This window comes from Eretmochelys imbricata, chromosome 6 (genome assembly GCF_965152235.1).
Source record: "Eretmochelys imbricata isolate rEreImb1 chromosome 6, rEreImb1.hap1, whole genome shotgun sequence".
Lineage (NCBI taxonomy): Eukaryota > Metazoa > Chordata > Testudines > Cheloniidae > Eretmochelys > Eretmochelys imbricata.
The window spans coordinates 2,528,236-2,545,150 of record NC_135577.1 but is presented as its reverse complement, the minus strand read 5'-3'; the positions used below and the strand labels follow the sequence as shown (position 1 = coordinate 2,545,150).

Sequence of the window (16,915 nt, the reverse complement as noted above, 5' to 3'; positions counted from 1 at the left end):
ACTTTAACGGCCCTGCACACCTTGACTGGTGACCATCCCCTGTTGATTTCCCAACATCTTCCTTCCGCAGGTTCCGAACAGGAAGCAGTCACAGACCCTGCTTCTTATCAAACTGTACTGAGACAAACAGCCTCACATCTTGGCTAAGCTTCAAAACCTGGACTTAGACTCAATCCTATCCTTTGTTTTCCATTTCCATTCCCTTCTGTTGGATTTTTGGTCCAGAGCATTGATCTAAAACATTCACCAGCTTCCAAACTTTCCTTGAGCCTGATTCTCCTCTCCATCGCACTGACATCAATCAGGAATAATGTCACTTGCATATGAGAGAGACAAAGCTGGTTTCGAATCGTCAGTGCCTTTATCTACCACAGAGAGCAAAAGGAAAGGGGGCGTGTGTAAGAATAGGAAAGCAGTTATTATGCTGGTGCAAGACGTTGCCAGCAGAATTGGAGACAAGGGACCAGGCTCTTGTTTTGGAATCTGCATAGGGGATATTAATCAAACACATATGAGAGAGACAAAGCTGGTTTCGAATCGTCAGTGTCTTTATCTACCACAGAGAGCAAAAGGAAAGGGGGCGTGTGTAAGAATAGGAAAGCAGTTATTATGCTGGTGCAAGACGTTGCCAGCAGAATTGGAGACAAGGGACCAGGCTCTTGTTTTGGAATCTGCATAGGGGATATTAATCAAACACACAGAGCTGGTTGTGGCGGGGGAGCTGGAGAAGGGAAAGGACGGGGGTTGCTGTCAGCCTAGTGCCGTACAGTTCTAGTTTCGGTTTTGCACTCTCAGCCTTTTTTTTTTTTTTTTTTTTTTGGTCTCTAATCAAACAACCTCTCAGCTCTCCGGAGCTTCAGGAAGAAACTTTCCCTTTGCAGCCGTGCAGCTGTTTCCTGACTCTCTCTGCCCTGGCCTGGCAGGGTGCACAGCTCTCCTCCAAGGAGGCAGCATGGCGAAGACCCTGAGAGATCATCTGCTGAAGACCCTGGAGGAACTGGAGGAAGATGAACTGAAGAAATTCAAGTTCAAACTGCACGAAATGCCACTGAAGGAGGGATATGAACATATCGGCCGCGGGACACTGAAGAAAGTGGATGTCATCGACCTCGCTGACAAGCTGATCAGCTGCTACGAAGGAGATTACGCGGTGGAGGTGACCGTGGAGGCGCTGAAATCAATAAACAAGAGGGATTTAGCAGAGCAACTCGCCAAGGCAACAGGAAATGGTAAGTGGCAACCCCAGGAAAAATCAGCCCCCATCCCTGAATATTTCTTCACTTCTGGATTTGCTTTCCTTTCTCACTCCCCACTGGCTCCAGAACAGAGAGCTTCCTGCCAGGCCACATCTGGGCTGCAGTTTCTTTCCTTTCTAATGGTTTCCCCTTGACAAGTCTGTGTAAAGCTCTTCAAGCGGGAGAAATATCCCCTCTGACCTCTTTGTGCCTCAAACGCTCTCTTGACTTTCGTTACAGCCATAGGCGCTGACTTTTAGTCTTCCCTGGGGGTGCTGCACCCCTGCTCCACCACGAGGCCCTGACTCCACTCCACCCCTTCCCCTGAGACCCTTCCCTCACTCTGCCTGCTCCTGGCCCCGCTCCAACCCCTCCCGCGAGGACCCCACCTGCCCGCCACTGGCTGCTCTCTGCCCTCCCTCTAGTGCTTCCCCCAGCCACCAAACAGCTGAGCGGCAGCCCCATCAAACAGCTGATTGGTGGCACTGCGGAACAGCTGTGGCTGACGGGTGCTGAGCACCCACAGTTTTTTCCCCCCCATGGGTGCTTGAGCTGCTGCACACCCATGGAGTCAGCACCCATGGGTGCAGCTCTTTCCTTTCACTGGTTCTCGGTCCAGGAGCTCATCCAGGCTTCCCCGGGTGCCTGGGTCATTATCTAACCAACAGAGGTTTCATTTCCAACTTGTGCTTGCTATGGTGGGAACTGTAATGTAGCCACGGTTCCCGAGGCCTGATATTCCCTGATTAACAAGGCAATTCTGATGCATTCAGCACACCCAGTTCTCTCTCTCTCTTTCTCTTTTTCATCTCTCAAGCAGAGAACAGCACTTTAGATCAGGGGCGGGCAAACTTTTTGGCCCAAGAGCCACATCTGGGTATGGAAATTGTATGGTGGGCGATGAATGCTCATGAAATTGGGGGTTGGGGTGTGTGGGGGGGGGGTGAGGGCTCCAGCGGGGAGTGTGGGCTCTGGGGTGGGGCTGAGGATGAGGAGTTGGAGGTGCAGGAGGGTGTTCAAGGCTGGGACCAAGGGGGTTGAAGTGTGGGAGGGGGATCAGGGCTGGGGCAGGGGATTGGGGCACAGAAGGGGGCAGGGGTGCAGGCTCCGGGAGGCGCTTACCTCAAGGAGTTCCCAGAAGCAGCAAGATGTCCCCCCTCCGGCTCCTACATGGAGGCGTGGCCAGGTGGCTCTGTGCCCTGCCTCGTCCACAGGTGCTGCCCCTGCAGCTCCCGTTGGCCGTGGTTTGTGGCCAATAGGAGCTGCGGGGGTGGCGCTTGGGGCGGGGCAGCGTGTGGAGCCCCTTGACTGCCCCTGCGCAAAAGAGCCAGAGGGGGGACATGCTGCTGCTTCTGGGATCCACGCAGAGCCCTGGCACACGCTGGGCAAGCCCCTGACCCCGTTCCCCGGCAGGAGCTCAAGGGCCGGATTAAAATGTATGAAAGACCGGATGCAGCCCCTGGGCTGTAGTTTGCCCACCCCTGCTTTAGACGTTGTTTCCTTAAGTCTCCTGGACACTGAAGGGAATGTAGAGACCTTGTGTTTGATTCACGACTGAAATCTATGGAGCGGCACCAGCATAAAACTGGATTTTTGTGAACCAGGTGGCAAATCCAAACTCCCACTTACTCTAGATCTGTCAAAATATATTGGTGCTTCTTTTATAGACATGACAAGGTTCTATTTATCTCAGAGAAACAATTAAATTAAACTCAGATGAAAACGTTAGACTAGCACTAGTATCTAAAGGGTGTAAAGCCAGGGACACATCCGTTTTCCTGAACTCTAATCCCACAATAAAGGACCCTTAGGGACAGCTATAAATTGGCACAAGTTAGAGCAGACTAAAGGCTCCTCTCATTTACACCAGGGACTGAAGTGGCTACTGGAATATGGTAGGGTAAAGGTGAAATTACATCACCTTTGCCTTCTTATATCTAGAGGTCCAGCCAAGCAGCCAGATGTGAGGATCTGGCTCGTGACTTTTCAAAAAGAAAAAAACAGCAGAATTTTGTTAGGGAATATTTTATGAACATTTTCTCTGGTTTCCTCCAGGCTTGTCTCCTCAGAATAAAGTCCATGTGTGAGAAACTTCAGATGGAATCATTTTGTGCTGCTGAATTTACAGGGCCAGGAGGTGGGCCTAAAAGGGTTCATTTAAACTAATCAATCACAGGTGATTCCCTGTGCACTTGAGCAATTTTTCATTGTGGGAGGAACCAGAAAGAGACCTAGACATGGGATCACGACTGTCTGGGTTCTACTCGCAGCTCTGCCATCACGTCCCAGCTCTGTGCCTCAGTTTCCCCATCTGTAAAATGGAAACAACTATCCTGACCTTCCAATGTAACATGCATATTTTTCTTATTTTCATTTTGCTTTTCTTGCCTATTATCTGAAACTTACTGCACTTTTAGACAATGCTTTTTAAAAATAATAGTTTCCATTTCAATTGAGTCATCGTGTGGCTTGTTTCCAACTTTGGCTTACCAAAAGTTAATGGTGTGGTCTTCTACGAGCAGTTTCCACCTCCCTATTGTGACCTGTTTGTGTCTGATTATTTTCATGGACTTTAAAACAGTTCCTCATCATGCTCAGATTTTTCCTAATAAAACCAAAGGTGGGAGAAAATGCACAGATACACATAGGTCAGTAGAGAAAATGCACAAAAATTATATAAACATAGTACTAATATGTGTTTGTCTCTCTGATTTTTCTTTTTTTTTTTTTTTTGCTAGATGCTTTAAACTCCAAGCAGGAATCAGACACTCAGCAAGGTCCAGAGCTGGAGGAGAAAGCTCTTCTTGAAGGTAGGTAATTCCTCTGTAGTTAAACACATTTATGGAATGACTTTCAGTATTAGTTGATTCCCAACTATTTTAGCCAATAAGGCATGTGGCAGAGCGGGGATTGAACTCAGGTCTTTTATATCTTAAGAGAGTGAGCTAACTACTAGGATATTAGATATAACAAGAGGTTTGATCCAGTAGATATGCTTTAGCATATTGACCAAACTGGGCGAGCTAGGCAGGGGAATGCTGAGTCTGTGAATCAGGCACAAAGCTGCCGGGCAGCATCAAGATGTAGATGTCTGCGCGCGGGCCCAGCTGCCGAAACTTAGCTGCCTCAGGGACTTTACTGATGGAAACTTGGGCACCTCGGGGATTTTAGGGACCTACAGCATAAGGCAGCAGCTGAGCAGAGGTTCTGTGAATGCCGGTGTGCTAAAAGGTTGGTTGTAGGAACCTAAACTAAAAGTTAGGTGACTTAGTCCCCCATGTGAAATCTGGTGAGCACCTAGCTCTTCCAGGCTAAACACGGCCATTTCTATAGTTCTGGAACTTAGGAGAGAAACTGGGAAGAGATTTCATGGTTGGCATCACAACTAGGACTTGGACAGTCAGACCTAGTGGTCAGAGCTGGAGTCGGGAGTCAAGCCAAGGGTCAGGCTGGCATCAGAGTCATAGACCAGGGGCAGGTATCAGGAACAAGGTTGGAAGGCAGGAATCAGGAGCAAGGCAGGGAAGCTGGGTGCAGGGGCTCGGCGAGAAGACAGAGACCAACATAGAAGCTAGCCAGGAGTTCACCTAGTTGCACAGACAACTTCCTGAGTCTCCTTCTGGCTTAAATAGCTCAGCCAGACCAATCGGTGCGGCCAGCCTCTCCTCCAGTCACAAATCCCATGGGCAGTGCCTCTGGTGGGGCTAAAGTTCCATTAGTCATTCTCAGCTCATCACTTACTAACAAGTTGCCGGATGATAGCCAGGATGCGAAGGTCACCTGGGGAACAGCCTTCAAGGCCCATGGATCCTCAGGGTTGGAATGAGAGGATAGAGAGCAAAATTTCCAACTGCGTGTTTCATTGGAAGCATCTCAGGGCCAGAAAAAGTTAGGGCAAGACCCAACTGATTTGAATTCAGACTTTTCTTTTGTTTTGCTTTCATGACAAAAATTTCCCCCTAGTTCATCACAAAAAGCGCTCTCTACTGGTAAAAAGGAAACAAAAAAAGAGGGCATGAGACCCCAGATGTGGGTCAGTTTGAGAGACAGCATCACAAATTTCTCTACCCTTATTCAAGGTATGAATACGCATCACTCCTTAATTGAAGATGTGACCCTCATCACATTCGCTTTGACTGTATGATCATATCTATGTGCTTTGCATAAGGTGTCATGAATGTGAAGTAAAATAGAGCATGTCACATGAAGGCAACTGTCTTCCCTTTCTCCACCCGCTTCTGTGTGCACGTGAATGGAAAAGGTCTAGGCCTAGAAGAGGAACTCAGTGTGTTTTGCTTTGGGTTAGCAGCAGTGGTGGCTGTCTGTTGTAAGTGTATTTTGGGAAGCAAACTGTAGCGTAAAGCAGAAATTAGGGTTTTTTTCCTGTTTTTAAGCTGTTTTGAGCATATCAGCTACTGGATTGTGGTTTAATTGCTCAGGAACCATTTTCTAGCATGGAGACCAAATACATCTGAATGTTTCTTATTTTAATGGAAAAATCGTGTAACAGTAAGAGTCAGTGTAATGCCTTTTGAAGCACTAGATAAACAGTACTTCTGTCAATAATTTGAATAGAATGAAATTGTGAAAAGGAAGGCTTTGGTATGTCAATTGCCAGTTTCTTAGAGTGTTCATGTAAGGGGGAACGTATGTTCACATACTAAGGGCTGGTCTACACGAATGCTGAAAGTTGATCTAAGTTATGCTACTTCAGTTACGTACGTTACGTAACTGAAGTTGATGTAACTTAGGTCGATTTACAGTGGTTTCTATCCCAGGCTATGTCGACGGGAGATCCTGTCTCGTTGACATAGCTTCTGCCCCTCGGGGAGGTGGAATACAGATGTTGACGGGAGAGCACTCTGCCATTGATTTACTGTGTCTTCACTAGACCCACTAAATCAACACCGCTGTATCGATTTAGCCGGTAGTGCAGACATAGCCTAAGAAACACAGGCAAGAAATGCATCTTTTTGCTCCGAACACCCCTTCCCAAGAAAAATAAAGAAAGGGGAGATTTAAAATAAAGACAGAAAGTGCACTCAGAACACCACCCAAGGTTGGGTCATTGTTAGCAGAGCTTTAACCTGGGACCTTTGATTTAAAAGTATGACTCTCCATTGGCTATGCAAAAGAACCTAGTTTCCACAGCCTGGAGGCTATAGCAGACCCAAACTTCCATATGTGTTCCAGGTCCTAGTGTAGGAAAAAGAGCCAGACTGCGTTAGCAGGGATTGCAAACAGATAATTCCCACCACTTGACTGATACATGTCTGAATAAACACATTCAAAACAGGCATATTTAATACCAGATGGATTCTGAAACCTGCTCATGCTTTAACCTCTTTCTGCAGAGAGAAGGAGAGCACTCCAGGATCTCCTGTCCACTCTGAAGATGGAGCAGCACAGAAGCACAAAGCTGGCGTTGAGAGATCTCCAGGAAATCAATCCAGAAAGTCTACAGAACTGGACTCCTCAGGCATTAGAGGATTTACCATGGCATTTTATGAGGAAGGTCATAGCTTTGAATGGGACAGCCAGAAACACGAGCCTTGGGCAGGGAGCACCTGGTGACCAAGCCAGCAGTGAGGAGAACGGGGGACAAGGCAATGGTAGTAATGTTCTTCATCATAGCAACATGGACACGAGAGCTTCTCTGCACCCCCTCGATGTTCTCTGTGCCGTGCTGCTTTGCTCAGACAGTTTCCTACAGCAGGAGATCCTGTCCAAAATGTCCATGTGCCAGTTTGCCCTCCCTCTGCTGTTACCTGCCCTTGACACCCCCAAGGGCACCCTACTGCTGTGGGCCATGAGGGACATTGTGAGGAAGTGGAGGCCGCACTCCCTGTCAGAGAGCAGAGGATTCAGAGAGGAGAGCCTGGTACTCACCAAAATACCAACCGTTTCCTTTGTGCGGATGGGGAGCTGCAGCTTCTCCAAGTCCAAACTCCTCAATGAGGTTCTCAGCCCCTCCCAACAGCACAACGATTTCTTTATCCATCGGGACATGGAGTCCGGGAATGTCCCTCGGGAAATCGCAGATGGGCTGGTGGAGATTTCCTGGTATTTCCCTGCTGGAATCGAGGATTCAGATCTTTTCCCAGAGCCCGTCGCAGTTACAAATCTGCGGGGAGACATTGAGTCGCACTGGCTGCAGTTCAGCTTTTTAACAGAGGTCTCCTCAGCAGTGTTCATAGTTACTGAGAGCATCAACGAGAGACAATACGCGCTGTTATCATCTCTGCAGGGATCAGCCACTAAATACAACTTCATCCTCAATTACGAGTCTGGCAAACGGAGTGAAACTCAGGAATTCCTTAACAAATTAGCACCAGTGCTGAAACTGAGTAAACAACATGTCCTAGAGAAAGAAATTGGGACCGAGAAAGAGGAATTCATGGAAAAGTTGTGCTCTGCTATAGGAAGTATAATGAACGATCATCACAAGGACATGAATATGGAAGGCATGGCTGTGACCGCACGTGAACTGGGAATCCAGCTGGATGAGGACTGTGAGGAATGTCAGAGAGCAAAGAACCGCGTTAAAGAAATCACGGCAGAAATAAAAGATGTTGGAAATTACAAGAGGCAAATACTGCAACTGCAAGAGGACCTGTGGAAGAGCTTAAGCAACGTGGAAAGAGAAATGTGCAGATTGAAAGGACAAGGGGATGTCCCCACAGAAGAATATAAATCTAGGCTGAAAGAGAAATTGTTGGAGTTACGTACACAGCAGAATAAATGTGACCTTACTGACGGTTTGACTAAATTTATCAATGGAATAGGAACACTATCTCAAATGGAAATATGCTACTTTGTGAAATGCATGAAATTTAATTTAGATGGCATTGCTAAGGGGAACCATCCTAACTTGCAACCTAACCAACAAAAGCTACCAGAACTGGATGAATCCATCTCTGTCAGTTCTCTAGGAGTGGAGCATTTCCTGCGTGAGTTGGGGCAGTTCTACGAGGCTGAACACACAATGGTGAAGATAGGCAAAATGGCAAAAATTCAAAGGAAATTCATTCATTTCCCGAGGTTAGCAGCTGATTTGATGCTGGAAGGATTTCCCATGGAGCTGATTGATGGAGATGCCTCCAACATCCCACTGCAATGGATGACAGATGTTCTGACTGAGCTCCATGCCAAGCTGGGGGGAAGGTCCAGAATGCTGGTTCTGACGGTGCTGGGAGGGCAGAGCACTGGAAAATCCACCCTCCTCAACACCATGTTCAGCCTGCAGTTTTCAGTGAGCAGTGGCCGACGTACGCGAGGAGCCTTCATGTCACTCATTAAAGTGGCAGAGAACTTTCGGGAGGACCTGGGCTGTGATTTCATCCTGGTGATAGACACAGAAGGACTGAAAGCCCCTGAACTGGCCAGGCTGGAGGATAGTTATCAATATGACAATGAGCTAGCTACCCTGGTGGTTGGACTGAGTGACATAACCATCGTTAACCTGGCTATGGAGAACGCCACCGAAATGCAGGATGTTCTGCAAATTGTGGTCCATGCCTTTCTCAGAATGGAGGAAATGGGGCACATGCCCAGCTGCCAATTTGTGCATCAGAACATCAGTGATGTGGCTGCCTATGAACAAAAAATGAGAGACAGGAAATATCTTGTGGAGCAACTGAATGAAATGACCATAGCTGCAGCAAAGATGGAAAAACTACAGAAAGAAATTACGGTTTCTGACATTATGGACTATGATCCAGAGAAACACAATTGGTACATCCCCAGCCTGTGGCATGGGGACCCTCCAATGGCACCAGTGAATATTGGGTACAGTGAGAGTGTGTGTGGGCTAAAGAAATGTTTGTTTGAATTTGTAAGACAACATTCACTTAACAGCGTTCCCAAAGACCTTCCCCAATTTATCGAATGGGTGAAGAGTCTGTGGAATGCTCTGAGACATGACGACTTCCTCTTCAGCTTTAGAAACCCCTTCACAACTGAAGCCTACACCAAGATATCTGCAAAGTCTGTAGGGTGGGAATGGGCATTCCGCAAGGAGATGAATCTGTGGGTAACTGAAAAACAAACTTTCTTCCAGAATCAACCACCAGCTAAATTAGATGCTTGTATCCTGACCAACCTAACAAGTGAGACTGAGCAGAAACTGAGCCATGAATCACACAGGATTTTGGAGTGGTTTCAAAGTGCAACAGCAAAACTGGCAGTTTCCGCTGTAAAGAACATGGGATATTTTGTTAGGAATTCAGTTCCACTATCTCTTCAAAGTTCAAGTTATTCACATGTCATTTGTTCCAATCTGGTGACTGCCAGCGAAGGATGGCGAAAGAAGAACACTATTCAGGGTATGTGCATAAAAACAATCGAAGGTGAAATGGACTTGCTTTTGGAATACTGTAAAATGAGAGAGAACAAAGCAGACAACAAGGAACTGGAAATGGAGTTTGAAGAAATGTGGAGTGAGACCGTGTCAAAAATACGGCTGGGCTGTTTGGATGAAAAGCAAATTTATCAAGATATTGAGTTGCTGCTGAGAGAGGACCTGGCTAAGCAAGAGAATTCATCCAGTCTAAAACTACAGGAAAACAGCAACTTATTGAATTATGGAACAAAATCTTTCATTATGAAAAAGGAATACTTAGATTTACCATGGATTAAGACCCTGAATGAATGGTTCACGCAGGAATGCTGGCATAAAACAGAAGAACTTGTTAAATCATTAATGGAACAGTGCAAAGATTATATTAAAAATGTAGCAGATACTAAAGCAGACTATGATGAAATTTACAGCAGAAATCTGTTGAGGATGATCAATGAGAGGCTTCAAGAGGCAGACGTTCAGAAACTTCACACGAGCACTTGCTTTAAAGTTGACCTGAAGCTTCACATTTTAGGGGAAGTGGCTCCTTTATTAGAGAAGATGCAAGTAAGCTTCATGAAAGAAAATGATCCTGAACTTTATCTGGAGAAACTAAAACCTCAGTATCTCTCCACATTCAGAGATCTTTGTTTGGGGAAGGATTCCTGCCAAACAAGGGCCAGGGATTTGTGTCATTGGTGTCTTAAACCTGTCTTGGTGGAATATGTGAACAACAGACTTGGGTTAGAAATAGTCGATGACATTCTCAGCAGTGGACAGTTTGATGAATATACAAACCGAAGCCTTTTCCAGTTCACTGCCCTGAAGAAGCTGTTGAAATATGAAAACTTTGACACCTATATCATATACATTAATAACTATGAACATTTTGTCAAAATCTGGGTAGAGGGACACCTGCTAGATTTCTACAGCCGGACAGCACGGTTGCAACACCTGGAGAAAGAGATTCTGTCCTCAGTAATAAAGAAAGTCAGGACTGCTCTGGAGTCTCCCAGTGACAAAAGCACCAACACGGTCTGTGACTTTTTAGATGCATTTTGTGGAGCGTTACAGAATGACTTGGTGATTTCCAAGGACCGTCTAGCAGTGGTGCGGTTTAAAAACACGGCAAATCCTATGCAGTTTTCTGCTGATGTTCAGGCCATCCTTCCCGAACTGGAAAAAGAAATCTTAGCTGAATTTAATGAGTTGACATTTGAATCCAAACTCTCCAAACTGTCCATGAAGCCCCAGGATGAAATCTTCAACTGCGTGTTTGGCTGCGGGGAGCAGTGCCCATTTTGTAAAGTCCCCTGTGAAGCAGGAGGCATGGATCATACAGAACATTTTGCTACAGTCCATCGGCCTCAGGGATTAGGGCAGTGCAAAAACAAACGGACAGGAATGCTTGAGTACTCTTTGTGTTCTTCTGATGTGGTTTCCAACGCTTTATTTAAAAATTCAGAAACGGAAGAGAAATTTCATCCCTATAAAGATTATCGACGATATTACCCAGACTGGCGCATCCAGCCCGATCTCAGCATCGACACTTCAGACTATTGGAAGTTCATTTTTAACAGGTTCAACTATAAGTTTGCTAAGAAGTACAATGCTAAGCCAGCAAATCTACCAGAGGTTTGGGAAAAAATAACCAAAGAACAGGCACTACAAAGCCTAGAGGAAGCATTTAACATAAAAAAATAAACCACCTCAGAGTCTTTTTAAGTAGGATGGACATATGCAAAAAAACAGGGTTTGTTTGTTTGTTAATTGCATGCAAAAATATCACTTCTTATGCACATATTTCTTTAGCTCATTAAAATTGTGATTATGGGAAATCCTAAAGAGATGTGGCCTAGTTGCAGACCGAGCACCACCCGGACAGATCTCTGGCTACATCCTTCAGGTGATGTTCAGCTGGCTATTCAGTTTCTGTTCATCACTGGTGATGTTGTGGAGCCCATGAGATCACCAGCTATGTAGCAACATTCCCTGGTAAATAACTTTCGGAATTTGTTGGTCTTCCATCCTAACACTACATCCGTGCCAACAAGGCCACCGAACCTGCAGTCATAGACTCATAGAATATCAGGGTTGGAAGGGACCTCAGGAGGCCATCTAGTCCAACCCCCTGCTCAAAGCAGGACCAATCCCCAATTTTTGCCCCAGATCCCTAAATTGCCCCCTCAAGAATTGAGCTCACAACCCTGGGGTTAGCAGGCCAATGCTCAAACCACTGAGCTATCCCTTCCCCTGTGAGCTATCCCTCCCCCCTAAGTCATGTCGATGCAGGTAGTTGCTGGGTTCAACTTCACAGAGTCTCATTGCCAATCAGGTCCTGCCACTGGATATGGAGCAGCTGAGGATGAGAACTGAAAACTTCAGTCCGGTGTCCCTCAGCCCCCATGTTCACTGCCGCACAACTGAGTTGCCACAAGTATGGTTCTGTAGATCCACAGCTTTGTAGCAAGCCTGATGTTGTGATCACAGAGGCCGCTGAAGGGCCCGACACATGGCAGCAGATTCTGTAACCAAATTCAGAGCTTCTAAATGAAGGTCAACAGGGAAAGATTCCCCCCCGCCCAGCACATTTTGCATCATGGTGATTTATGATGGAATTGAAATGAGGAATATGCAAACATGCAGCTCTGGAATTAGTATTTTTAAGCATCACCTTTGATCTGCTTATGCCTGGTCTACACTTAAAACTTATGCCAGCATAGCTATGCCGGTCAGGGGCCTGATTAAACCACAACCCCTAGTGACATAATCATGCCAACAAAACTCCAGGGTAGATGCAACTAATGTCATTTGGGGAGGTGGTATTTCTACATCAATAGAAAAACGCCTTCTGTCTGCGTAGGCTGCATCTATACAAGTGGGTTATGCCGGCAATGACACAGCCTTGGCTACAGCCAGAAACCTGTTCTCGCAGCTGTATTTTGCTGTGGCAGTAGTAGATCTAATATCATCCGATAATTACAAGAGAACGTCTGAAAGAATAAAAAACGATTTATTAGAGAGTTTGGGACTAATGCTCAAGTTCTTACTCAGTATTTCCTCTGTCCTGACTCAGGCAGAATTCCCACTGAAGTCAGGGGGAATTTGCGTAAGAAAGGAATGGTTAAAAACTTAAGTAGGGACCTTCCGGATTTGGACAATTGTTTTTATTCAAGTCCCAGATCAAACTATCCACATTGCATGGGTGGTGGGTATAAGTGGCCAGAGGAGGCTAAGCCTCCCCAAAACCAGATGTGGAGCACCAACCTCTGGAGGACAGCCAGCCCGCCCCCTTCGAACCGCTGATACTGTAGCCCTGCCGTGGTCCTGCCTGTCCTCTTCCCCCGTGGCCCCACTCACACTGCTCCTCTTCCTGTCCCCGCTCCGCCTCTTCCCCTTCTCCCGAGGACCCTCCTCGCCCGCTGCTCAGGGAGTAGAGGCGCAAGCAGTGGGCGAGGAAGGGCCACCGGGGAGGGGGCGAAGAGGCGTGAGTGGCAGGCAGGGGGGGCCTCGGGGGAGGGGGCAAAGAGGCTCGAGCCGTGGGTGTGTGGGCCGAGCCTTGGGGGAGGGGGGCCAGGGATGGGGCAGAGTGGGGTGGAACATGGGCGGGGCCTCGGGGGAAGGAGGCCGAGTGGGTGTCGGCCTCAGGGCAGAGCAGGGGGATGGGGCTATGGTCCAGGTGCTCGTGCCCCCCACCACCCCGACTTCTAGGGAGCTCCTGGTGCTCATGCCGCCCAAACCCAGGTGTCACGCGCTGCCCCTGCTCCATTGCCACAAATTATCCACTTCTTGTCTGGAGGCAGCTGCCCAGCCAATATGCGATCCAAGCTGGTCACATGTTCAAAACAGAGATTTTTTTTTTCCAAGCTGAGTAAAATCATGTCATGTTTAATGACCCCTTGCAATACGATTTCTATAGCATTTGTTTTCAAATTTACCTTGGCTCTCTTTCCCTCTGAATTCTTTCTTCCTAACCTTTGTATATGATGACTCTCAAACAACGATAAAACCATCTCCCCTCGCTACCTTAAGGATGCGGCTGAAAAGGGCAGAAGGGGAAGCAAACTTTAGCTCCTATTGGATAGGAATGTGGAGGAGGATGACCAATGACTGGCAAGCTTGATGAGGAACTTGCATGTGTTTAAATATGATTCATTTTTAAACTGTCCCATCAACTACATTAAGAAATCCTTTGAAAAGAACCTGACAACTTTTATAAACACTCATATTTGGTTTGCTTTTTTGATCAGTTCTCTACAGCAGCCAACTTGTCTTCAGGGCTAAAACCTTTGCGTAAAATGAAAGCTGAGGTTTTGCTGTAATCGCATGACTCCTGAAGCTGAGGCACTAGTAATGAGCCTATAGTGTTTATTTCTTGATCCATCCCAGTTCCTGAGCCCTCATTTCTCTCATGCCATGGTGGTGAGGCTGATGATTCTCCTTATCATAAGTCCTTCAACTTTATAGAGAGTTCTTTATTATAAGAAGTATGTTATCATTTGAGTCACACTGGAATTGCTGTAAAATTTAGAAACATACACCAAACACAATCATTTTACACCACACGGACGGGCTAAGTCTGATCTTTGGCGGGCCTATAGGTTTGTTCTCAGGGTGGGCCCATTTTCCATAAGCACCCTGAAAGCAACCTAAATGTTTCAACAAATCGTGCAGGCCAAGCTCCCCCGTGTCAGAGCAGGTGGGCCCAGCTGAGCTAATTAAAGGGCTATATCTGGGGCTATAGGGCATGTCTACATTACAAAGAAAACCCTGAGGCACCAGGTCTCACACAACCCAGGTCAACTGGCTCTGGCTCCTGGTCTAAAAATAGCCATGTAGACGTTCCTGCTCGGGTGGGAGCCCAGGCAGCTCTGAGACCGCTCCCTAAGTTTCAGAACGCGGGCTCCAGCCCAAGCGGGAATGTCTACATGGCTATTTTTAGCCCAGCAACCCGAGCCCCAGAGCCCGAGTCAATTGACCCGGATGCTGAGACTCAGCGCTGCGGGTTTTTCTTTGCAGCGCAGACTTAACCATAAAGACCTGTCAGAGGGCAGGAATTGGGGGAGCTGCTGGGGCAGCCCGTGCCAGGGGCGAGGAAGCCATAGAGTTGCGTTAACTCCTCTGGTGGGTCCTGGGTCAAGGGGCCAGGTGACCGGGGAGGTAACCCTGGGGCCGGCATTCCAGAAAGGGAGCAGAGCTGGCTGGGAGCAGGATGCTGGAGGAAGCAGGCTCACCAGAGACCCCTGGGAGGGGAGGCTGTGAAGCCCTAGGACAACGGGTGAGTGAAGAGGCTGGTTTGTTTCAGGTTTGGACCATAAGCCACTGGCTGCACATTAATTCTTTCAACATCACCTTGGCTCCCATCTCTGTCTGTCCAGCACAACCCGGTGCTGCCTTCTCTGGGAGGGTCACTTTGACACAGGACCCACCGGGTGAGGAGCTGGGGCGAGGATGCAGGAACAGTGCAGAGTCAACGGGGACATTCCGGAAATGGGGAGAGGAAAGTGGGACATGGATAACCCCCACTGCACAGCGCTGAGCCCACCTGCTCTCCCTGCCCAGCTGTGATCTTTCCTTGCCACCTAGAAGCAGCTTTATCGGGAGGAGGGTGAGCCTGGATCCCCTTTCCCATGGCTGGGGGCAGCTGGGGGAATACAGGGAGTTCTAGGTTCCTTCCCCTGAGCGGGGAGCAGCGGATGGAAGCACAGCCCTGTCGCCTTGGCTTGGTGGAGCAGCGTGGAGGGGTGAGAGGTGGTTTTTTTTTTGGGGGGGGGGAGTGAGCACAGATGGCTGCAATTGCTTTCCCCCCCCCAGTTGGAAATGTACTCAATTTTCCACCTTTATGGTTTTGCTCTGTGCACATTTCTGAGCCCCCCCAGCGATACAGCAAATGTCAAAACAATCTGAGTCAGCATGGGGATTTTAGAGCACGTAAAGCCGTCATCTTTAAAACCCTGCAACGCTATAAATACTTTGTGCATCTGGACTCACAGACAGAACAGCAGAGCTCCCACTCTGCTAGAATAGAGACCTTTTTAATAGGCAGAGATTATAACAGCTTGCTCCGCTGAATACTGCCGGTTCAGCTCATTCTTCTTATCAAGTCACCTTGAGATAAGCAGGTTCAAGCCATATAAACAGTTCAAAGTCTGGGCCCAGAGACTCACTGACAGGAGTGACAATGGCACACCAGGATCCAAGGTATGCACACAGTGCCTTTGCCACCCCCCAGGAACCATTTCCTGCTCTCTTCTCTTCCTTGCTACTTTCCTTGGCTTCTTCCGAAAGGTTAGTAGCAAAAAATCTAATCTAGATTCATAGATTCCAAGACCAGCGGGGACCATTGCGGTTATCTAGTCTGACCTTGATAACATAGGTCCTAGAACGGCCCCAAAATCATTTCCAGAGCAGATCTGTAAAACAAACAACCTAACTTGAATTAAAAATTGTCAGTGACGGAGAATTCACCCCAATTCTTGGTGAGTTGTTCCAGTGGTTAATTACTCTCACTGTTAAAAATATACACCTTCTTTCCAGTCTGAATTGATCTAGCTTCAGTTTCCAGCCATTGGATTACGTTAGACTTTTCTCTACTAAATTGAAGAGCCCATTATTAAATATTTGTTCCCATGTAGGTACTTATAGACTGGGATGAAGTCACCCTTTAATTTCTCTTTGTTAAATTAAATAGATAGAGCTCCTAGGATCTATCCCTCTAAGGCAGGTTGTCCAATTCATTAATTATTCTCTTGGCTCTTTTCTGACCCCTCTTCAGTTAATCAACATCCTTCTTGAATTGTGGGCACCAGAGCTGGATACTGAATTCCAGCAGCAGTCGCACTATTGCCAAATGTAGAGGTAGAATAACCTCTCTACTCCGATTTGGGATTCGCCTGGATCACATGAGCTCTTTTAGCCACAGCATCACAGCGGGAGCTCATGTTCAACTGGTTCTCCACCGTGACTTTCCTAGAGTCACTGCTTCACAGGATAGAGGCCCAAGTTCTGTAATGAGGACCTGCGTTCTTTGTGCCTAGATGTATACATTTATATTTAGCTGTATTAAAATGTATATTGTTTGCTCGCACCCAGTTTACCAAGTGATCTAGAAACTGGTAGTTTCTTGATTCTCTCGATCTGTGTGTGAGAGTGAGAGAGAATGAGCATGGAAGCCAGGGTCTGGGTCGTAACGTTGACTAAGGCCACGTCTACACTGCAGGTACTATGGCAGCACGGCTATGGTGGTGCAGCTGCGCTGCTATAATGCCATAGTGTAGATACTTCCTACAGCAATGAAAGGGGTCTTTCCATCACTGTAGATAATCCACCTGCCCCCAGTGAG

The 16,915-nt window shown here is 47.2% G+C and overlaps 1 protein-coding gene across 1 annotated transcript; it reads left to right on the top strand.

The window, feature by feature from the left end:
• The first annotated feature begins 617 nt into the window (after positions 1 to 617).
• Positions 618 to 11,411, top strand: LOC144266932 (up-regulator of cell proliferation-like). The gene is made up of 3 exons (XM_077820519.1): positions 618 to 1,229; positions 3,974 to 4,045; positions 6,590 to 11,411. The coding sequence occupies exons 1-3, from the start codon at positions 953 to 955 to the stop codon at positions 11,275 to 11,277; spliced, it is 5,037 nt and encodes a 1,678-aa protein (XP_077676645.1). The 5' UTR covers positions 618 to 952; the 3' UTR covers positions 11,278 to 11,411.
• Positions 11,412 to 16,915: the final 5,504 nt, after the last annotated feature.

What these genes read in the sequence shown, in the direction of transcription:
- LOC144266932 (XM_077820519.1), top strand. Translation starts at nt 953, where the DNA reads ATGGCGAAGACCCTGAGAGATCATCTGCTGAAGACCCTGGAGGAACTG. An exon ending in CGCCAAGGCAACAGGAAATG is followed by an intron (nt 1,230 to 3,973) that starts GTAAGTGGCAAC and finishes TTTTTTTGCTAG; the next exon opens with ATGCTTTAAACTCCAAGCAG. An exon ending in GGAGAAAGCTCTTCTTGAAG is followed by an intron (nt 4,046 to 6,589) that starts GTAGGTAATTCC and finishes CTCTTTCTGCAG; the next exon opens with AGAGAAGGAGAGCACTCCAG.